At 36.8% G+C, this 22,772-nt stretch overlaps 1 protein-coding gene across 1 annotated transcript in view; it reads left to right on the top strand.

Moving 5' to 3' along the window:
• The window catches only part of LOC127987559 (uncharacterized), a 1,718,354-nt gene that overhangs the window by 1,248,825 nt on the left and 446,757 nt on the right, over nucleotides 1–22,772 (top strand). The window contains exon 70 of the mRNA XM_052589927.1: nucleotides 5,656–5,832. Within this exon, the coding sequence (XP_052445887.1) occupies nucleotides 5,656–5,832 (177 nt within the window). The remainder of the gene's footprint in view (nucleotides 1–5,655; nucleotides 5,833–22,772) is intronic.

The raw sequence follows: 22,772 nt of genomic DNA, 5'->3' as shown, positions 1-22,772 counted from the left end.
TTTGACAAACGCAAAGACAAGAATGCGTCTCTGAGATTAAACAGCGCTGCTCTAGTGCGAGTAAATAGATAGCCTAATTCTGAGACATGCAATGACTATCCATTATGACATTTAGGCATTTATATTTATCTGTAAATATATCACGACCTGTATCGTGATATGTATCATAACTAGATTCTTGGCAATACACAAGCCCTACTGAATGCACTGTACATAAATTTCAATCAAGCTCAGATTCACAACACTGTAGATCTACTACAGCAGATCTATTACAGACCGCAAACATGTGATGTGTGTCAGAGAGGATCAGTGATAACAGACACACACACACACACACACACACACACACACATCTGAACCTGCAGTTCCTCTCATAATGAGCAGAATTACTGTTGCATCAACACAGACATCAGTTTAATAAAACTATCCAGAGATGGTCTGAACCCAGATCATGTTCTCTGTTAGTGGATCAGCAATCCAGTGTTTGGTGAAATCTGCTACATAATAATAGGAAGAGCCTGCATCAAAAGATCAACTAAATATATCACTGTGAATGCTTAGCTGTCACAAGCTAGTTCTCTCTTTGCTATTTTTTTTTCATCTCCTGCTTAAAAGCCAGAAAGATCTTCAGATTTTTGATAATCATGATCTGATGAGCTTTTGCCCCCCCAAGTTTATTTTAAATAATTTACTTTTGACTTTTTTGAAATATTTGTATATTTAAATGTTCAACTGTTTAAACTTGATACTGAAACTTTCGTTACAAACAATGTTTGATAATCTTTAAAAGTTTTGTGATGTGATGCACATTGAATTGATTCCAGCTTCATCTTCTCTTCTGCAGGTTTTTGGGTCCTGCTGCAGATGAAGGCTGTCAGTATGTGACTGGAATTGTGGGTAAAAACCCGTTACTCCTGAGAAAGCTGAATCTGAGGGGACATGAACTAAGAGACACAGGAGTGAATCAGATCTCTGCTCTACTGCAGGATAAACACTGTAGACTCAACACACTGAAGTGAGTATCTTACATCATTTCACATGTTACATGACTAGTAATGTTACCGTCGTCTATTTTAATTCTCATTTGAGTCCGACTCCACGTTATAAAGCTTGGAAGAGCCAGGACATGTTTAATATAACTCTGAATGTGTTCATGTTTACTGACTACAAACTGAGGATTGAAGTCTAATTAAAAATAAAAAGTATATGTGTGTATGTGCTTGCATGTTTCTATATTTAAATGTAATTTCATAAAGGCAGGGTCAGTCTGGTTTCTGTCACTTCTGGGGCTTGATCGTCCAGGCTTCCTCTGGGACAACGGCCAGGGTTTTTTGGTCAACTGGGTCTCTGAGTTTAGGTTAGAGGAGGTTATGAATGAAGGTGGGGTTTCTTTGCATCTGGAGAGCATCAGTGGCGTGGATTATTTCATAAATTTAACCTCTTAGCCAGCACCCCGACGCCCTCGTCCTGAAAGCCTTTCAACTCGCACGTGTCAGTGTTTATGAATAGATTAAATGAAACGGGACAAATTTAATCTTGACAAACTATGTATCATTATAAAGATCTAAGCCTCAAGCATCGACGACAGATCGCTGTTTTTCAATGGAAAGCTTATAAAGACTGTATTTGCTACATTTGTGTAAGCAGTACACATAAAAACGTGCAATGGAAACGCTGTACATACCAGATCCATCGTAATAACGAGTCATAAACACATCCACAGCTGTAAATCCCGGTTTAGTTAGAAAGGTAAGGGTCCACTGAACGACATCTCATGGAGCACGTTTGGTCCAACGAAGCAATAACGTTGTAATATGGATCATAATTCCTTTGTTTACGTTTCAGTTCTTCAGTGACAGAACTGTTTGTGTCCGTTATGGAGACACCAAAATTATGTTTGTAACACACTGAAGTAGGAAACTGTTACAATTATAAGTTAGGTAGAGCACTTTCAGCTGTGAGTCCCATAATGGGGGGTGCTGGATAACAGGTTAAAGACATTAATAATAATAATAGCTCAGAACTCACTTTCAGACAGCAGGGAGTGTTTGAAATAACTTCTGTTTGAGATCTGATGTGTATTATGACTTGTCACCTTATAAGTCTGAAATATTTTTAAGAAATAAAGACTATGCACACTAGCCATTAACATTACCATAGTAAACATGGTAAGACCACTTGAAGAAATCAGTTGTCAGCTTCTCATTCAGACGATCACAATAGTGTATTAGGTCCCACTTTATATTAGGTGGCCTTAACTACTATGTACTTACATAAAAAATAAGTACAATGTACTTACTGTGAGCATATTGAATTGTAAAATACTTTTGCTGCTATTGAGGTGGGATAGGGGTAAGGTTAGGGAGAGGGTTGGAGGTATGGGTAAGTTTAAGGGTGGGTTAAGGTGTAAAGTATGGGTCAACAGTGTAATTATAAATGTAATTATAGAAATTAAATACAGATGTAATTACATGTTGGTTTTTTTTTAAATATAAGTACAATGTAAAACATGTATGTACACAATAAGTACATTGTACTTACATTTTAATTAATTTTGTACATAGTAGTTAAGGCCACTTAATATAAAGTGGGTCCGTGTATTATTTAGTGTAGTGTATAGTAACATGTTTTATCAGTCCTAACTCGTCTACGCTCCATGTAAATCTTTAACAAAACATGCAAACAAACATCTGCTTTTATCATGTTTAGAGGTGCTCCGATCACGATCGGCCGATCGTTATGCGCATCTCATCAGTAAAGCTGGTTCTCTAATCAGCCGTTAACTCCATCAGGTGCGTGATTTCACATAGAACATCTGTTACTACACTGAGCCATTGTTAACTGAGAAGATGCGCAAATCCACTTCATTTTCAGCGTTTTTTGGTGCATCTTCTCAGTTAACAATGGCTCTGTGTAGTAACAGCTGCTCTATTTGAAATCACACACCTGATAGAATTAACCGCTGATTAGAGAACCGGCTTTACTGACGAGATGCGCATTAACGATCGGCCGATCGTGATCGGAGCACCCCTAATCATGTTTGTTTTGTGATCGCGCTGCTTTCAGTGACTTATCTATTATTAGTTTTCTGATAACTTCTTTGTTGGTGAAATGATGGAGTTGTGTGACGTTGTTCCAGAGAGGCGTGTAAAGGGTGTTTTAATGAAGCGCTGAGGAGTTTCTGACCCGACGGTGGAAACACAGCGTGATTATGGTCTCGGTGCTACAGGTCTGAATAATTATGAGACACTGACACGTCATCGAAGTATTATAAGTCCTTTACCACATCACAAAACTGTGTTTAAAACAATTAAAATTAATGAATGCTAACATTTTCTTCTATAAAGTGCAATACACACACCTCTGATACAATCTCAGAAAAAGTAGTCTGAGGGTTTCATGACCCTTTAAAAACTATCTTCCCATCACCCTCACTGACCGTTACCAGTGATGCGCGGGTCAATGTATAAACAACCCACAGCCGACCGATGTTTTAAACTAACCTGCCCGCAACTCAGAACGCAAAAACACACAAAAAAACATAATATATCCTAATTTTGTCAAGAATTATATCTAAAAAAAAAATTCAATAAGCTCATAATTTGTACTAAAATAGTCTAGTCTGGCTGTGTCTATTTTGATGTTTCTGCAAGTTCAGCAGACCGGAGGTTCGGGTTTGTTCTGATCAGAGCTCGTGAGCGGAGAGCACATTTCTGAATATTCACTCCGGTCACTCATTCCGTGGAGTCGCTCGCTCCACTATTGTTCATTTAAGCCATTCGTGGACAAATCGCCCCTTTATATTAATTAAATTACTTAAATAGGCTATAGCCTACAGGATAATAAGTGTTATGACCACACACATAAGGCTTATCACAAAGAACCAGTTAAAGTAATGATTATGAATGTGTCTAAATTAGCAAGGAGACATTTAATTGTTTAGTAATAAACTGGTGTTTTCTGTGTCGATGAAGTTGACGATGCAGACTCGCCATGAACGCCAGAGAGAAATGCAAATTTCATATGGATTACATAATCCGAGAGTAGCCTATTAATTTTGGTTTGAATATTTTCATTTTAAAGTTGTCATTTCAAGCTTTCTGTAATATAAAGCCTATATTTCTCAAATCTGTGAGGCACATCAATGCAAGTGATCGTGCCGGCGCTTCATTACGTTGTCTGCTATATATATGCTTCTTATTTATTAAATACGGGCAATTGATTGATAAAACATTCATCAAAATTAAGATACAATTCATGCAAAATGAAAATCTTTTTAAAAGAGTTTTCTATAAAACAAAACTTTAATGAAGTCATCAAAATCATGTTTGACCAAAAACAGTGCCGTTGCTCCCCAATCTTCACCTTTTCTCTTGCTGCCTCCATCTCTACCTGCAGACTGAGCTCTGCGTCATCTTCACCAGTTATTCAGCCAATAGGCCTATGTATTTCAAAATTGTGTCTAGTACTATATAACTTACAAATGTTTAATTGCCATCTTTATTTCAAACGACCCGACCGACCACGACCCGAATATCATTACAAATATTTTTGGATGACTCGTAACCGCAGGCACCGGCTCATTTTGGATCAGCCCGTGCATCACTGACTGTTACCTTGTTTGTTGCACTATATATTTGTATATTTTTTTTTTATGTTCATATATTTTTATAGTTAATCTGTCTATATTCTGTACTGTATATTTTACTTGTAAAGTTAGTTGTTGTGTGATCTAAACATTTGAAAGTTGTAATGAGTGTTTCTTGTTGCTCATACAGCAGGTCAAAAACACAACCCAATATCCAATCATTTCAGTTAATAATAGCAAAAATACACAAACATTTCTCTTTTATCCAGTGGGACAGAACTGTTTTCATTGTGTTTATTAATGGGACACAACAGAATAGTTGTGTGCTGCTGTATCAGAACATATTCATAGTGTTTATTAATGCTTCATATCATCTCTCTGTCATCAAACACCAGATTAATGAATGTGTAACACAACTGAACAGAACCGGTCCAGACTGGGCTTTATTCTGTGCAGGCATTGCTTCTTCAGTCTGACCTGTTTCAGAGAAATATTACTGTACTTCACATCTACACACACAGACAAACCTACAGTTTTATTTAGATGTGCAAAGCTGAATCTGTGTAGCAAAGCTGATTAAGTCACTGGACAGAGCAGAGCGAATGCATTTACGTTGTAGTGATGTTCAGACCAGAATCAGTTTAAACACAAATACACAGCAGTCAGGACTTTTATTTTAGACAATATGATCAGTTTTAGACAAAAGATGAAATCAGAATTATATGACAGAAATAAAAAGATATGAAAGATTTTAACACCTTTCACACAAGGTTGTCAGGATTTTCAGCACAAATTGTACACGAATTATGAGAAGTGTCAATTATTTGATTAAATGAACAAGTTTCGAAGACCAAATTGTGGAAAATTATCCAAAGGTGTTGAGATACTCTTCTTCTGTTTTTTTGTTTTATCAAGACATTGTGACTTTATTAAATAGTTTTCTTCTATCTTCTCTCTTTCTCTCAATGTAGGTTAAGATACTGTGATTTGACAGATGAAGGTTGTTCTGCTGTGACTTCATGAACATAACGTGTCTGATTCATTGTGTTTTCTCTTTCTGTCTTCAGTCTGTGTAGATGCAGTATTACAGAGAAACAGTGTCTCATCCTGACTTCAGCTCTGAAATCAAACCCATCACATCTGAGAGAACTGAACCTGAGCTGTAATAAACTACTAGGAGACTCTGGAGTGAAACACCTCAGTGATCTACTGATGAACACACAATTCAAGCTGGAGAAACTAGAGTTAGTATCATTATAGTCTACAGCAGTTACAGTCAGATTGATTTATCAGAGTACATCATTTATTTCCAAAAATGAATGTACCCTTGTGATCTTTAATGAAAATAACTATCACTTTCTCTCATAAACACATCTCTTCTCTCGTCTGATGATGTGAAGAAGGGAAAACCTGTCAGTCTCATGAGATCACAGCAATAGCAAACAATTATCAGCTTTTCATCAAAAATGATTACCAGACCTGCAGTTTTGTTCTGTTTTTTAAAGCATTTTGAAAACATGGCAATCCTGATCTGAACGCACGTGCTGGAGATGTACTTATAATCACAGAATGCCTTTACTGACGAGATGCGCATGAAAATCGCATTCAATTTTTTTTTTGCACAGCCCTAACATCTAGTTAACAAAGCTAAACAGCGTTGCCCTTTGTGTAGTAAGTTACAGAAACTGTTAAACGCACCAACTTAATAAAATGCACTTACTGGTTGTGGTCCATAAACAACGCCTTCTCCAGACAAAGAGGGAACTGCTCCATCTTTCAGGAATAATCTTTGTGTGAATCCGGCATTAAACTGATTGAGATTGAGGAAGCTGTCCTCAGCAAGCTGTCATTAGCTAAATGTGCTGCAAATAGTTTTACATGTGGATTATAATTTTCGGAAACCTAGTTAAACATAAATTGTAACACAAACGCAGCTCTTCCTCCTCCTCCGTCTGAGCGCAACAAGGCCACGCCCCCTGTTTGTGTATTCATGTGGGCGGAGGTTAGTCAAAAAACTGTTTTAGTGACGTCATTACTGCAGGAAATAGAAGGATGTAGTCCAAACGGGTCGTTCGATGTAGGCGAATTCTGTTAAATCAAATATCTCGCTTGGCATTGAACTTTGAGCTTTAGAATTTTACAGATATTATTTATACTCCAACAACAACATTACACACTAACTAAAGTTTAAAACATGGGATCACGAAGAACGGGACCTTTAAAATATCTTGAGTTAAATTTTCATTTCTGAACAGAATTTTCTTTATTTGTTATATATAAAAGCTATTTTAAAATTTGTGTTATTTTTAAGATGCTTCTGTAGTTGATCCTGTATCTTAATTACATTATAAATCACAAACCTCTTTTTCTCTTTTTTTTCTTTTGGTCTGAATAAAGATTCTCCAGACTTGAAATGTAACTAATATCCTCAATATCCTAGTTTTTTATGGCTGTGTAATTATTTATTTGTATTGTTTTCAGGTTTCAGCAACATTTTATTTATTGCACTGTATGTTGTTAACACATGATGAATTACTCACACATGAACATAACGTGTCTGATTCATTGTGTTTTCTCTTTCTGTCTTCAGTCTGTGTAGATGCAGTATTACAGAGAAACAGTGTCTCATCCTGACTTCAGCTCTGAAATCAAACCCATCACACCTGAGAGAACTGAACCTGAGCTGGAATCAAATAAATAACACAGGACTGAATCACTTATGTGACGTACTGAAGGATTCACGCTGTAAACTGGAGAGATTGAGGTCAGTAACATTCACAGACAAGAATCAAAATGATGAAAATCACTTTGTTTAACTCTTATGTGCTGTTCAAGATCTTTTGAGACCCCAAATGATGTTTGCTGAAATAAAAACAAATGTTCCCTTTATCTAAATGACACGAGACTTTGTACGGTTGTCAACACTTGGTGCTATTCTTTATATATAAAATTATATTATTTTTATATAAAAACCTATTTAAAAATATAGTTTTTTTAATTAATACATTTTATACATTTACAAAATATCATAAATCCTTCAAAAAACTACACCTTATTATAAACTACATAAATGTAGAGTAAAAACATTAATAAATGACACATTTTGTAACAAAATGTCGTTTTGTTGGCTGTGTTCTCTGGAGAGCCCAAACAGCACGAGTGTCGTCCCCAAACGAACAGCACATAAGAGTTCAACAAAACACTTTATACTCAATATCTCATGATGAATGTGTTCACATTATATTTGTGAAAGATTCTTCATCTTAATGATTTGTTTGTAAGATGATCTCTCTTCCTCTGTTTGTCTCTTTCTAGTCTTTATGACTGTGGCATTACAGATGTTTCTTCTTTAACTCAGTCTTTGACAAACACAAAAGCTCTGCAGTTTCTAAAAAAGCTTGATCTGAAATATAATGAGATTGGAGACTCAAAGCAGAAGCTCATTGATGTGCTACGAGACTCAAACTGTTACCTGAGGTGAGTAAACTTCACTTTGTGATATTAAAGAGATTCATTTACCTCTGATATGTGAACAAATATATACTTTCAGATATTAGTGAAAAGAGTTGATCAAATGATCATCAAGCTTTATTTCAAAGGGTTTGTGTCAGAATGAAATGTAAAGTTGATAAAAATGTTGAACACAAAGGAGGAAAGAGAAGAAAAGCAGACTGTCACAGCTTTCTACAGCAACAGCTGCTTTATTAATGAGATCAGTAATAGTGAATCATTAGAGTTTGAAATAGATTTGTTCAGATTGTAGGAAAACGCTGGTAAAATCAGAGCAGATTCAGCTTCAGCTCACAGTCGTCCAGCATCACATGATCAATGTCTCTGTCTCTTGTGTGTTTTTACTTTGACAAGCAACACGTCACATTACTTTACACTTACTTTCTGTAAGAGATAATGTAGCTCCAGCCGCTTGATATCACAGAATAAACCCGACAGGGTGATCAGGACTTGTGTCCTCCTGAAGAGACTTATTCTGTGATAACATCCGGCTGCATCTGCATTATCACACTTATTATATGCTTTCTTGACACACAAGTGAAGAATTAGACACAATTTAGATTCAGCTAAACACTTCTGGTCAGTTAGCATCAACTTGAAGAACAAGACACACTTTGAACAATGTCTCCTCAAGTCTACTATTAACAGGAATCTCCTGCGGTTTGGTTTGAGGGTAAATCCAGTCAGTAACTGAGGCACAAGCTAATAGCAGTTGTGTTTGAATGAAACGAGTGAGAGCGCGGTGCTGTGATACGAGAGAAGTCAAAGAAACGCCCGACTCAAATACCGTATGACTGTGTGTTATTCTGCTGCTAATGACACACACCTAATGAATAACACACCTCCGAATGTCACCACTGACCAATCAGAATCCAGTATTCCAGCGAGCTGTGCAATCATTTCACTTATTTACTGAGACCAACACAAACATGTTTAAACTAGAGACAAACAGCTTTAACTAGTGACACATTTAACTGAAAGATTTGTGTTTTAAGACTAAATCACATTTGTGTTTGTTCCTTGTCATTTATTATATCTGGTGTACACTCGTTAGTGTGTGTTTCTCTTTATATTGACTCAATAGAGACACAAACAGAAAGGAATTCATGTTTCTAAATGTATTATATTTAAAACACAAATACTGTTTATTAAATACATATTCAAAATCAGGTCATATATTAGTCTAATTATGGGACTCTAATACAATTTTACTTAAAAAAAAATGTTCCTTAAGTATAGTAACTATTTTGTACTTTATTCTGCTGAACTCTGATTTATCTTCTCATTTCACCTTACAGAGTAGATACAGATCCATCACCAACAGATGCTAAATGCAGTATCTCATAAAGTGAAGTGATCTTGAGAGGAGCAGTAAACATCAGCTGAAGATCCACAGAAGAGCTTCACTACTGTGTCTATGAGGAGAAATAAATGTGTGATAAATGTGTAAATGTGATCCATACAGGTGAAGAGACTCAGACTTTACAATCAAATAATGCAGCATGTGTGTTAGAAACATGATATTGAATGATTAATGTTGCTTTAGTATTCAAGCAGATGATCATTGTGTTTAATGTAAAGCTGGAACAGAGGAGGAAGAAGCTCAGATGAGTCTGTCTGGCTCTTCAGTTTAATAATATTTCTATTAAACTCATTCATAATGATTCAGATGTTTAAATTTTATTGTCAAGTGCAGCACTTACATGTATCAAAAGATATAAAGCAAATCTACAATGTGTGAACTTAAAACATTTCCATGATACAAATATTCTACATCTACTGTGTCAGTATTAAATAAAGTATAAATGTGAGTAAGTAGTTTGCTCAAGGCAATATCAGCGCTGGTTCTGGAGCCGGAGAGCTCTTCAGCATCTGATTTGATCATCACTTCAGTCTTTTATAGACAGCAGGTGGATCCAGTGGTGGACAGTAAATCAGGGAATGTGACTCATCCCAGGACACGTCTGTTGCTGAAGTCAGCTCCACCCAATTCATGACTCCTCCAGACTGATAAACTCTTTTGCTCATTCAGTTGTTAATAAATTAAAATCCTTAGACTGTGGACAGGTAAAATAATGAAATAGAGTATCAAGACATTCACTGTCTCTGTCATCTTTCCCTGAATCCCTCTCTCTCTCACTCTGCTCATCGAGTTTCTCTGCAATATGATATAAGCACTTTCAATAATCTATATTAATTATGCAGCCATCGATTGTATATGTCCCCATGATCACAGTCCTCTACTGATGATCTTATAAATCATAAAGCACATATTTTTCTAGGAGTATTTTTCTAAGTTATAGTTTAAACTGTAGCTGAAGGTTTGTGCTGTGACTCAAAAGCTGAAGTGTCTTGTTCAACAGCAGGATCACTTACAGCACTAGTGATAATGTTGCTTCCTTCATCACCTTCAAAATAAATTAATACACATTGTACACTAGGCTACATATTATAGGCTAGAAATGGAAATCTGGTCAAGTTTGGCACTAAAAAATACTGTATCCCCATATGTAAAACAGAGTGCTAGTTTGAACTTCTATCATTATATATGCTTGTAATATGTTTTTGAGAATAGATTTTATCTATTGTAAATCACTTTGGATGAAAGCGTCCATCTGTCAAATGATTACGTAAATACTAGGGTGGAACAGTTTGACTTTTTCACAGTTCGGTTTGTTTCACGGTTTTAGAGTCACAGTATGTGCTATGTTTATGGAAAAACTGTACTTTAAAATATATATATATATATATATTATCATATTATTAAGAATAATAACTAACTAAATACAATACTCAGGGGTCAGCTACAGGTCACCAAAGATGACTGCTATAACACAAACTAACCCTAAGCTCAACAGAGCTTTCTCCACACACAACACAACCTGCCATGAGCCACAGCTGCAGAAACACACTGAAGCAGGCTTCGTCATCAAAGATCTGAATTCATCATTTAGGATTTGTATCATCTGAACCAGAACTGACCCATAGATGTCACCCGAGACTGAGGAGCCGATGTTAACTATGTTCATAAAGCGTTTAAAAAGAAGCACTTGTGTGTGATGATTGTTCAGGGCTGATCTGTGATCTACACGTAACGTCTGGCATGGACATACAGTAGTGTGATCTCATCATAACATAACCAAAACACACATGATGCAGCAATAAAAAGTCATTGTTGAGCACAGGTGACCCTCACAAGAAATGTACACCTAAAACATGTAATGTGAAATGATTATAAACCTGACATTAACCTCCTGACAGCTGTAACATGTGCATGTTCTCTTCAGCAGGGATCCAGACTGATCATTTCTGTGAGTGTATCGACTCATAAACTCTTCCATTTCTGTTACATTTGAGAAACAACAAACGGTAATGAAACGAAACGAAAGTGAAAGTAAACTGCGCTGGGTTTATCAGCTCGGACCGAGCACACACTGGACATCACAAGCTAAACAAAACTCTTCATGTTAGAGGAAATCACCCGACAGGACTTATGTTAGGCTGATCTAACGCCCTGAACTAAGAAGGGCGGTGTGCAGACAAAATGAATTGAGGTGAAAGACACACCTAATGAGACAGCAGAAACCACTGAAAATGATTGTAACCCCAGAAACAATACCTGCTATGTTAAAGCTGGGGCCTGGGTAAGTATTTATTTCAATGCTATGTTTAACTTTACCTGTCAAGTGTAATCTGTTTTCGTCTGTTTCAGCAGCAATAAAGACTATAGAATCAAATACTGGTTTACGAGGCTTTGTTCATATATTTAAATAACAAAATGACATTGGTAAAGCAATAAGAGAAAAATAAATAAACTGAAACAAACTTTTACAATGTCAAATCAAATCCTTTAATAGAAGTAACAATGTGAAATAAATCAAACTTGTATTTTCACACACTTTAGGGAATTAAATTGAAAAAATGTACAACTCAACCAAACCGTACACTTTTAGATTTCCCCAATGAAATAATCACTAGATTCAGTAACAAAACTCGGTGAAGTGGGTCCACATTCAGGGTCTCACTCACTCACACACCCTTCGTTGCAGGCCTGAGGTTTCTCCAAGAACACCCTGTTTTCTTCCACTAACATCAAACACAATTTCTCTCCTCTCTCCGCTCTTCTTCCTCATTCTCCCCTCTTCCCGCGTGATGCGTGAGCACGTAAAATAAGCCATTAAACATATAAATATATAACTATATGCATATACATGAAAACACTATAAAGAAGCAGTATAAAAATAAAATACACATTAGAAATGTAAATAAGCATATTAGGATTTTGTGAGCACTATTTTTGTTAAATTTGTATTGCTAATAGCAGAGGTAATTTTGTTATTTATTATTTATTAATTTTTCTAACACAGAAGATACTTTTTTATGATTATGTCATTCGTTATTTTGAACCTCTGAGAAGCCCATCTGAATTTGTGTCTTTGGTTATAGATATTTTTTTTTATATAACAGTTTTCTATCCATACAGAGGATGCATCGTATAAATGTGTTGAAATTCTAAGTCATCTTTAAGTTAACTTCAAGTATCATTTGAGTTTCTCATGGGCAGAGTGTCCTGGTTTTTGGTGATCAAAATATGGTCACCCTAGTACAAACATCTGATGGACATCTTTAAGATGTCAGTTTTACACATGTTAAAAATCATAATCGTCTTAAATACATCTACTAAACGTCTATTTGACATCTGATAGGAAATGTCCTGTACACGTCACTGCATGAAGAGGGTCAAATCTGTCTGGTCGTGGTGAACTGCTGTGTGATTTCAGGTTTGTCGTGTGTGTGTGGAAATGATCTAAGACAAGTTACACAGAACAGTAAGTTTCCAGAAATATCCACATAGTCCGGTGTACACAGACATCTTCAGGAATGGGTGAAGTTTGATGGACACACTGTATAGAGCTGAGACACTGCTGGTTGTGGGGACTGGTGTCTGTCAGACCTTTCATGTGTTCATGAGCAGCAGTAAAGAACCAGGAGAGTCTCACAAAACAGCCTCAAAACAGTCTTCATATTACTGAACTCTAATATAGCTTTCCTTATTAGTTCTGAGAGACACTAGAGAACATAGCTGTGTCTGGTTTAGAAGTCACTGAACAACAAATGTTTCATTCATCTAATTAAAACATTTTAGGGTAATGATTCACATTTATATATTCATTTGAGCCAATGAAAAATAAATAACTTGTCCTAGACAATATTTTCTGTCAATGAAAACTGTTTATAAAACCTGGCACTAAGTATATTTTTCTTTTAGAAGAAATTAAATTCATTTAAATTCTGTTTTTGATCCAAACAACAAATATATAGATTTAATCAAAACAAAATGTATTATTTTAGAAATGTATTGTTTTAGTATTAGAAAATATTGTTCATGTCAAGTTATTTATTTTTCATTGGCCCAAGTTTAAAAAATATAGATGTGAATCATTAGCAGCAGTTCTTACTAGAACCAGGAAGTATGACCATATTAGCCCGGTCCTGTCCACACTGCACTGGCTCCCTATCAAACATCGTATAGATTTTAAAATATTGCTTATTACTTATAAAGCCCTGAATGGTTTAGCACCTCAGTATTTGAATGAGCTCCTTTTACATTATACTCCTCTACGTCCGCTACGTTCTCAAAACTCAGGCAATTTGATAATACCTAGAATATCAAAATCAACTGCGGGCGGCAGATCCTTTTCCTATTTGGCGCCTAAACTCTGGAATAACCTACCTAACATTGTTCGGGAGGCAGACACACTCTTGCAGTTTAAATCTAGATTAAAGACCCATCTCTTTAACCTGGCATACACATAACATACTAATATGCTTTTAATATCCAGATCCGTTAAAGGATTTTTAGGCTGCATTAATTTGGTAAACCGGAACCTGAAACACTTTCCATAACACCCGATGTACTTGCTACATCATTAGAAGAATGGCATCTACGCTAATATTTGTCTGTTTCTCTCTTGTTCCGAGGTCACCGTAGCCACCAGATCCAGTCTGTGTCCAGATCAGAGGGTCACTGCAGTCACACGGATCCAGTACGTATCCAGACCAGATGGTGGATCAGCACCTAGAAAGGACCTCTACATCCCTGAAAGACAGCGGAGACCAGGACAACTAGAGCCCCAGATACAGATCCCCTGTAAAGACCTTGTCTCAGAGGAGCACCAGGACAAGACCACAGGAAACAGATGATTCTTCTGCACAATCTGACTTTGCTGCAGTCTGGAATTGAACTACTGGTTTCGTCTGGTCAGAGGAGAACTGACCCCCCAACTGAGCCTGGTTTCTCCCAAGGTTTTTTTCTCCATTCTGTCACCGATGGAGTTTCGGTTCCTTGCCGCTGTCGCCTCTGGCTTGCTTAGTTGGGGTCACTTCATCTACAGCGTTATCATTGACTTGATTGCAAATTAAAACAGACACTATTTCAACTGAACAGAGATTACATAACTGAATTCAATGATGAACTGCCTTTAACTATCATTTTGCATTATTGACACACTGTTTTCCTAATGAATGTTGTCCAGTTGCTTTGACGCAATGTATTTTGTTTAAAGCACTATATAAATAAAGGTGATTGATTGATTGATAAAAGTTGTTCAAGTAATTTGGTAAAGAAGCAGAGCTTGTTATGACGCCGCTAGGTTTGGCCTTATAGCTGGTGACCACTTGTAGGCCTTGCCAAACACGCCTAGAGTCCCCTTCAGAACAATATCGCTATTGTTCGGCAAGCAACCGAAACTCCATCGGTGACAGAATGGAGAAAAAAACCTTGGGAGAAACCAGGCTCAGTTGGGGTGTGTGTGTGTGTAGGCTACAAGACAACTGAACAACTGCAATTTAATGTAATTTTAATATTTCTGATAATTTATGAGTAGGACAATGTTTTTTCACTGCTATGTGTTTTGAGTAATATGCCAATATGCTGTCTGATAGAAATGCCTGGAGCTGAACCCCCACTGAGCCCCACTGGCCCTCACATCTGACTGACAGGATTCGGACTGAGCTGGTTCACAGAAGTAACAATGTGAAATAAATCAAACTTGTATTTTCACACACTTTAGGGAATTAAATTGAAAAAATGTACAACTCAACCAAACCGTACACTTTTAGATTTCCCCAATGAAATAATCACTAGATTCAGTAACAAAACTCGGTGAAGTGGGTCCTCATTCAGGATCTCACTCACTCACACACCCTTCGTTGCAGGCCTGAGGTTTCTCCAAGAACACCCTGTTTTCTTCCACTAACATCAAACACAATTTCTCTCCTCTCTCCGCTCTTCTTCCTCATTCTCCCCTCTTCCCGCGTGATGCGTGAGCACGTAAAATAAGCCATTAAACATATAAATATATAACTATATGCATATACATGAAAACACTATAAAGAAGCAGTATAAAAATAAAATACACATTAGAAATGTAAATAAGCATATTAGGATTTTGTGAGCACTATTTTTGTTAAATTTGTATTGCTAATAGCAGAGGTAATTTTGTTATTTATTATTTATTAATTTTTCTAACACAGAAGATACTTTTTTATGATTATGTCATTCGTTATTTTTGAAACTTGTCCTAATAAAACATTTTGAACCTCTGAGAAGCCCATCTGAATTTGTGTCTTTGGTTATAGATATTTTTTTTTATATAACAGTTTTCTATCCATACAGAGGATGCATCGTATAAATGTGTTGAAATTCTAAGTCATCTTTAAGTTAACTTCAAGTATCATTTGAGTTTCTCATGGGCAGAGTGTCCTGGTTTTTGGTGATCAAAATATGGTCACCCTAGTACAAACATCTGATGGACATCTTTAAGATGTCAGTTTTACACATGTTAAAAATCATAATCGTCTTAAATACATCTACTAAACGTCTATTTGACATCTGATAGGAAATGTCCTGTACACGTCACTGCATGAAGAGGGTCAAATCTGTCTGGTCGTGGTGAACTGCTGTGTGATTTCAGGTTTGTCGTGTGTGTGTGGAAATGATCTAAGACAAGTTACACAGAACAGTAAGTTTCCAGAAATATCCACATAGTCCGGTGTACACAGACATCTTCAGGAATGGGTGAAGTTTGATGGACACACTGTATAGAGCTGAGACACTGCTGGTTGTGGGGACTGGTGTCTGTCAGACCTTTCATGTGTTCATGAGCAGCAGTAAAGAACCAGGAGAGTCTCACAAAACAGCCTCAAAACAGTCTTCATATTACTGAACTCTAATATAGCTTTCCTTATTAGTTCTGAGAGACACTAGAGAACATAGCTGTGTCTGGTTTAGAAGTCACTGAACAACAAATGTTTCATTCATCTAATTAAAACATTTTAGGGTAATGATTCACATTTATATATTCATTTGAGCCAATGAAAAATAAATAACTTGTCCTAGACAATATTTTCTGTCAATGAAAACTGTTTATAAAACCTGGCACTAAGTATATTTTTCTTTTAGAAGAAATTAAATTCATTTAAATTCTGTTTTTGATCCAAACAACAAATATATAGATTTAATCAAAACAAAATGTATTATTTTAGAAATGTATTGTTTTAGTATTAGAAAATATTGTTCATGTCAAGTTATTTATTTTTCATTGGCCCAAGTTTAAAAAATATAGATGTGAATCATTAGCAGCAGTTCTTACTAGAACCAGGAAGTATGACCATATTAGCCCGGTCCTGTCCACACTGCACTGGCTCCCTATCAAACATCGTATAGATTTTAAAATATTGCTTATTACTTATAAAGCCCTGAATGGTTTAGCACCTCAGTATTTGAATGAGCTCCTTTTACATTATACTCCTCTACGTCCGCTACGTTCTCAAAACTCAGGCAATTTGATAATACCTAGAATATCAAAATCAACTGCGGGCGGCAGATCCTTTTCCTATTTGGCGCCTAAACTCTGGAATAACCTACCTAACATTGTTCGGGAGGCAGACACACTCTTGCAGTTTAAATCTAGATTAAAGACCCATCTCTTTAACCTGGCATACACATAACATACTAATATGCTTTTAATATCCAGATCCGTTAAAGGATTTTTAGGCTGCATTAATTTGGTAAACCGGAACCTGAAACACTTTCCATAACACCCGATGTACTTGCTACATCATTAGAAGAATGGCATCTACGCTAATATTTGTCTGTTTCTCTCTTGTTCCGAGGTCACCGTAGCCACCAGATCCAGTCTGTGTCCAGATCAGAGGGTCACTGCAGTCACACGGATCCAGTACGTATCCAGACCAGATGGTGGATCAGCACCTAGAAAGGACCTCTACATCCCTGAAAGACAGCGGAGACCAGGACAACTAGAGCCCCAGATACAGATCCCCTGTAAAGACCTTGTCTCAGAGGAGCACCAGGACAAGACCACAGGAAACAGATGATTCTTCTGCACAATCTGACTTTGCTGCAGTCTGGAATTGAACTACTGGTTTCGTCTGGTCAGAGGAGAACTGACCCCCCAACTGAGCCTGGTTTCTCCCAAGGTTTTTTTCTCCATTCTGTCACCGATGGAGTTTCGGTTCCTTGCCGCTGTCGCCTCTGGCTTGCTTAGTTGGGGTCACTTCATCTACAGCGTTATCATTGACTTGATTGCAAATTAAAACAGACACTATTTCAACTGAACAGAGATTACATAACTGAATTCAATGATGAACTGCCTTTAACTATCATTTTGCATTATTGACACACTGTTTTCCTAATGAATGTTGTCCAGTTGCTTTGACGCAATGTATTTTGTTTAAAGCACTATATAAATAAAGGTGATTGATTGATTGATAAAAGTTGTTCAAGTAATTTGGTAAAGAAGCAGAGCTTGTTATGACGCCGCTAGGTTTGGCCTTATAGCTGGTGACCACTTGTAGGCCTTGCCAAACACGCCTAGAGTCCCCTTCAGAACAATATCGCTATTGTTCGGCAAGCAACCGAAACTCCATCGGTGACAGAATGGAGAAAAAAACCTTGGGAGAAACCAGGCTCAGTTGGGGTGTGTGTGTGTGTAGGCTACAAGACAACTGAACAACTGCAATTTAATGTAATTTTAATATTTCTGATAATTTATGAGTAGGACAATGTTTTTTCACTGCTATGTGTTTTGAGTAATATGCCAATATGCTGTCTGATAGAAATGCCTGGAGCTGAACCCCCACTGAGCCCCACTGGCCCTCACATCTGACTGACAGGATTCGGACTGAGCTGGTTCACAGAGGACCAAGTAAGGTGCCACCTGGCTTTGTTTTCCGTAGGAATGAGAGTGCTGGGAGAAGTTGCCACCACCAATATTTTAAGAAGACATTAGTAAGTGGTGAAAAGATGGCAAGAAGTTGGCTGATTTATTCAATGAAGAACAACATCCTCTTTTGCTTCTGCTGCAAATTGTTTTCCAAGAGGAACATCAATTTAACAAGTGCAGGAATGGCAAATTGGAAACTTGCAAGCAATGATCTCACATCACATGAAAACAGTACAGAACACCTCAATTACATGAAAGCATGGAAGGAACTGTCAGTGAGGTTAAAAAGTGGGACAACTATTGATAAGCAGGAGATGGCACTTCTGGAGGCTGAAAGGGTGAGATGGAGAGCAGTGCTGACACGTCTCACTGCTATCGTGCAGTCACTGGCCATTCGAAATTTGAAATTTGAAAGGGGACACACAGACACATTGTTCACACCATCAAATGGGAACTTCCTCAAAGAGGTCGAACTTATGGCCAGGTTTGATCCCATCATGAAAGATCACCTTGTTGAACCGTGTTGAAAGAGGAACAGCAAGTCATAACAGCTACCTAGGCCATCATGTGCAGAATGAGCTGATTGATTTGTTTGGCAGCAAAATCATTTCTGCTATAGTGGATGACATGTTTTTTTCAATAATTTTGGATTGCACCCCAGATATAAGCCACACAGAACAGTTGTCAGTGGTCATTAGAGTGGTGTCACTGATGGAGAAGCCCCATATCAGGGAACATTTTATGGGATTTTTGGAGGCAGAGGAGTCCACAGGGCAGCACTTGGAATCCATGAACCTGACGAGACTTGAGGAGTTGGGAATTCCTTTTGAAGACTGCAGAGGACAGTCATATGACAACGGGGCAAACATGAAAGGTAAAAATAAGGGAGTTCAAGCCAGACTCTTAGAAAAGAATGCCCGAGCTCTGTTTGTGCCATGTGGGGCACATACATTGAATTTAGTTGTGTGTGATGCTGCTAAGGGATCTGTTGATGCTTTAAGTTACTTTGGTGTCCTGCAAAAGCCGTACACATTATTTTCAGCCTCCACCCAAAGATGAGCCATTCTAAAGAACCATGTCAGCATCACCTTAAAGATGTAGGCAGAAACAAGTTGGGAGAGCAAGGTCAAGAGCGTCGAGCCCATGAGGTACCAGGGAGCTGCCATGAGAGAGGCTTTAATTGAGGTGAGAGACCACAATTGTTGCTCTCTGCTTTTGTTACCTTTTATATATCTGATTGTATAAATTTTTGGCATATTAATATAGTGTATATTTATTTAAGTTCTGATAACTTATTCTCATATTTTGTGCAAAATGATGTTCATTGTCCTTTAGCAATGTTGGAGGTGGAAATTGTGCACCTTAAAAAGTGTGTTTGCTGTTTAAATTGCAATAGTCAATAACTTAATTCTCTTAAGTCTGGGTTTCTAATGAAGGATTTGTGAAATTGAGAAATTACCACTTATATTGTTATAATAAAAAATAACTGTTTGTGCAGAACTTTGTTTGTTATTTCTTTTTGTGTGTGTGGGGGGGGGGGGCGCTCGAAAGGGGTCTCGCCCAGGGTGTATTTCAATGTAGAACCGCCACTGCCCCAAACACTATAAAAACCACTGACCTATATTTTAATAGATTTTTGTTCCATTAATATGCATTAAATGATTCCTAATAGTCTATTCCAGGTGTGGCGAACATCAGTTCATTGTTAAAATGCAACCATTATTCCCTGAGCTTGGGTGTAATTATAAGTTGTGCAGTAACACTTGAAAAATGCAAGTATTATAAAGTATAAATACTTGATCTTAGTGCTGCGTTCGACACCATAGATCATGACATACTCATAGATCGATTACAAAACTATACAGGTATTCAAGGGCAGGCTCTAAGATGGTTTAGATCCAACCTGTCCGATCGCTACCATTTTGTTTACTTAAATGGGGAGTCATCTCATTTATCATCAGTAAAATATGGAGTGCCACAAGGATCCGTCCAAGGTCCCCTTCTATTTTCAATATACATGTTGCCCCTTGGTAATATTATTAGAAAATACGGAATTAGCTTCCACTGTTATGCTGATGATACTCAGCTATACATCTCAACGAGACCAGATGAAACGCCTCAATTATCTAAGCTAACAGAGTGTGTTAAAAATGTAAAAGATCGGATGACAAATAATTTTCTCCAATTAAATTCAGATAAGACAGAGATACTAATTATTGGACCAAAAAACACTACACAGAATCTTGTAGATTTCAATCTGCAACTAGACGGATGTACTGTTACTTCCTCTACAGTCAGAAATCTGGGTGTTATATTAGACAGCAATTTGTCTTTTGAAAATCATATTTCCAATGTTACAAAAACTGCATTCTTCCATCTTAGAAACATTGCCAAGCTACGAAACATGTTATCTGTTTCTGATGCAGAAAAGCTAGTTCATGCATTCATGACCTCTAGACTGGACTATTGTAATACACTTCTAGGTGGTTGTCCTGCTTTGTCAATAAACAAGCTACAGGTAGTCCGAAATACAGCAGCTAGAGTCCTTACCAGGTCAAGAAAATATGATCATATTACCCCAATTTTACAGTCTCTGCACTGGCTACCTATTAAGTTCCGTAGCAGTTACAAATTATCATTACTTACCTATAAGGCCCTTAATGGTTTAGCTCCAGCGTACCTAACTAGCCTTCTACCACGTTACAACCCATCACGCACCCTAAGGTCACAAAACGCTGGACTTTTGTTAGTTCCTAGGATAGCAAAGTCCACTAAAGGAGGTAGAGCTTTTTCACATTTGGCTCCCAAACTCTGGAATAGCCTTCCTGATAATGTTCGGGGTTCAGACACACTCTCTCTGTTTAAATCTAGATTAAAAACACATCTCTTTTGACAAGCATTCGAATAATGTATCTTTTAAATTGTGAGGGTAGTTGCATCTGATCAAAGGTGCATTTTTATTCATTTGCTTGGGTTAAACTAATTTTACTTTGTTGGATCAGCAGCTATGCTAATGATGTCTGTATTTTGTTTCTATGTTTCGCCACGGGATCTTCATCCCGTGGTAACTAGGATTTACACAAGCTCCAGTCTGGATCCAGAACACCTGAGAAGAGATGATGCTGACCCTCAGAGGACCTCAGATGATGCTAACCCTGAATCAACAACAGAACTAACAATTATTGCTAAATGTGTGACTGAATCATATAATAACTTAATTAATAATATTGATAGTTCATCGTCTAGCTGACTACGTCTTGTATTATTATTATTATTTTTATTTTTTCTAAAATCCTGTCAAATGTGCACAAACTACTAGCTACTACTAAATATTGTAGAAACATAATTTTCTGTAAAGTTGCTTTGTAACGATTTATTTTGTAAAAAGCGCTATACAAATAAACTTGAATTGAAAACTTGAATTGAATTAATGAGTTTGCGGACATCATGAAATTACATCAGAGAGAAAAATCACAATGACAGGTTAAATTTCTTTGAGTAATTCATTACAACGCATGCTTTTTTTTAAGCCTGATGAAACTAGAGTTAAATCCAAGAACTAAAACAAAACACAAATTAAATTTAAGGCACTCTTTCTTGTGGATAAAATTTTTTTGAACATTAAATAAAGAAATTAACAACATATTCAAGAAATAACAGAAATAAAAACATTCAAACTCCAATGAACACAAACAAAAGGCTTATTTTATAGAATTCTCACATCTTAGCTCATACGTTATTTGCCATATGAATTATGTTTGTATATTATACGACGTAGGCTACTACTTTATCTTTATTTATTTATCAGTTTATTTAACAGGGACAATGCAGTATAACATTGCTACAGTTTCATGCAGCCGATGCTCTACATATAGGCTTCTAGCCAATGGCTAATTTGCAGCCCCAGTCCCTGGTTAGGCTAAAAAAAATAAAATATAAAAAAAAAAAAATAAACAACTAAGTCTATGTACAACCATCAATGTTCACATATCTGCTTTTGTTTGAACCACTTTTTCAGTTTTGTTTGAAAAATATTCAACTGTGTTTGCATTTTCAATTCAGCTGACAAGCTGTTCCATAACAATGCACCTTGAACTGTAAATGTAGATTGTGCAAATTTAGTTTTTCTCTGTGGTGCTATACAGTTCTGTGTAGTTGCACCTCTTGTAGCGATCCCCCTACTACTCTGTTTTGATATTAATTCGCATATAACTTTTGGCGCAAGATTGTTTAAACATTTAAAAAACATTTTAATAACAGATGAATTTATAAAATTTTCAAAACTAAGCAAACTATATTTTTGTAAAATGCTACAGTGATGCCATCTGGTTGGTTTCTTATCCAAAACTTTTAGTGTTTGTTTATATAGGGATCTAACAGGTTTAATAGTCAGTTGAGAAACCTGACTCCAGACAGTCACACAGTAA

This window comes from Carassius gibelio, chromosome B22, assembly GCF_023724105.1.
Source record: "Carassius gibelio isolate Cgi1373 ecotype wild population from Czech Republic chromosome B22, carGib1.2-hapl.c, whole genome shotgun sequence".
In the NCBI taxonomy this organism is placed as follows: Eukaryota; Metazoa; Chordata; class Actinopteri; order Cypriniformes; family Cyprinidae; genus Carassius; species Carassius gibelio.
Note: the sequence above shows the minus strand (reverse complement) of the source record. Positions and strands in the feature narration are given on the sequence as shown.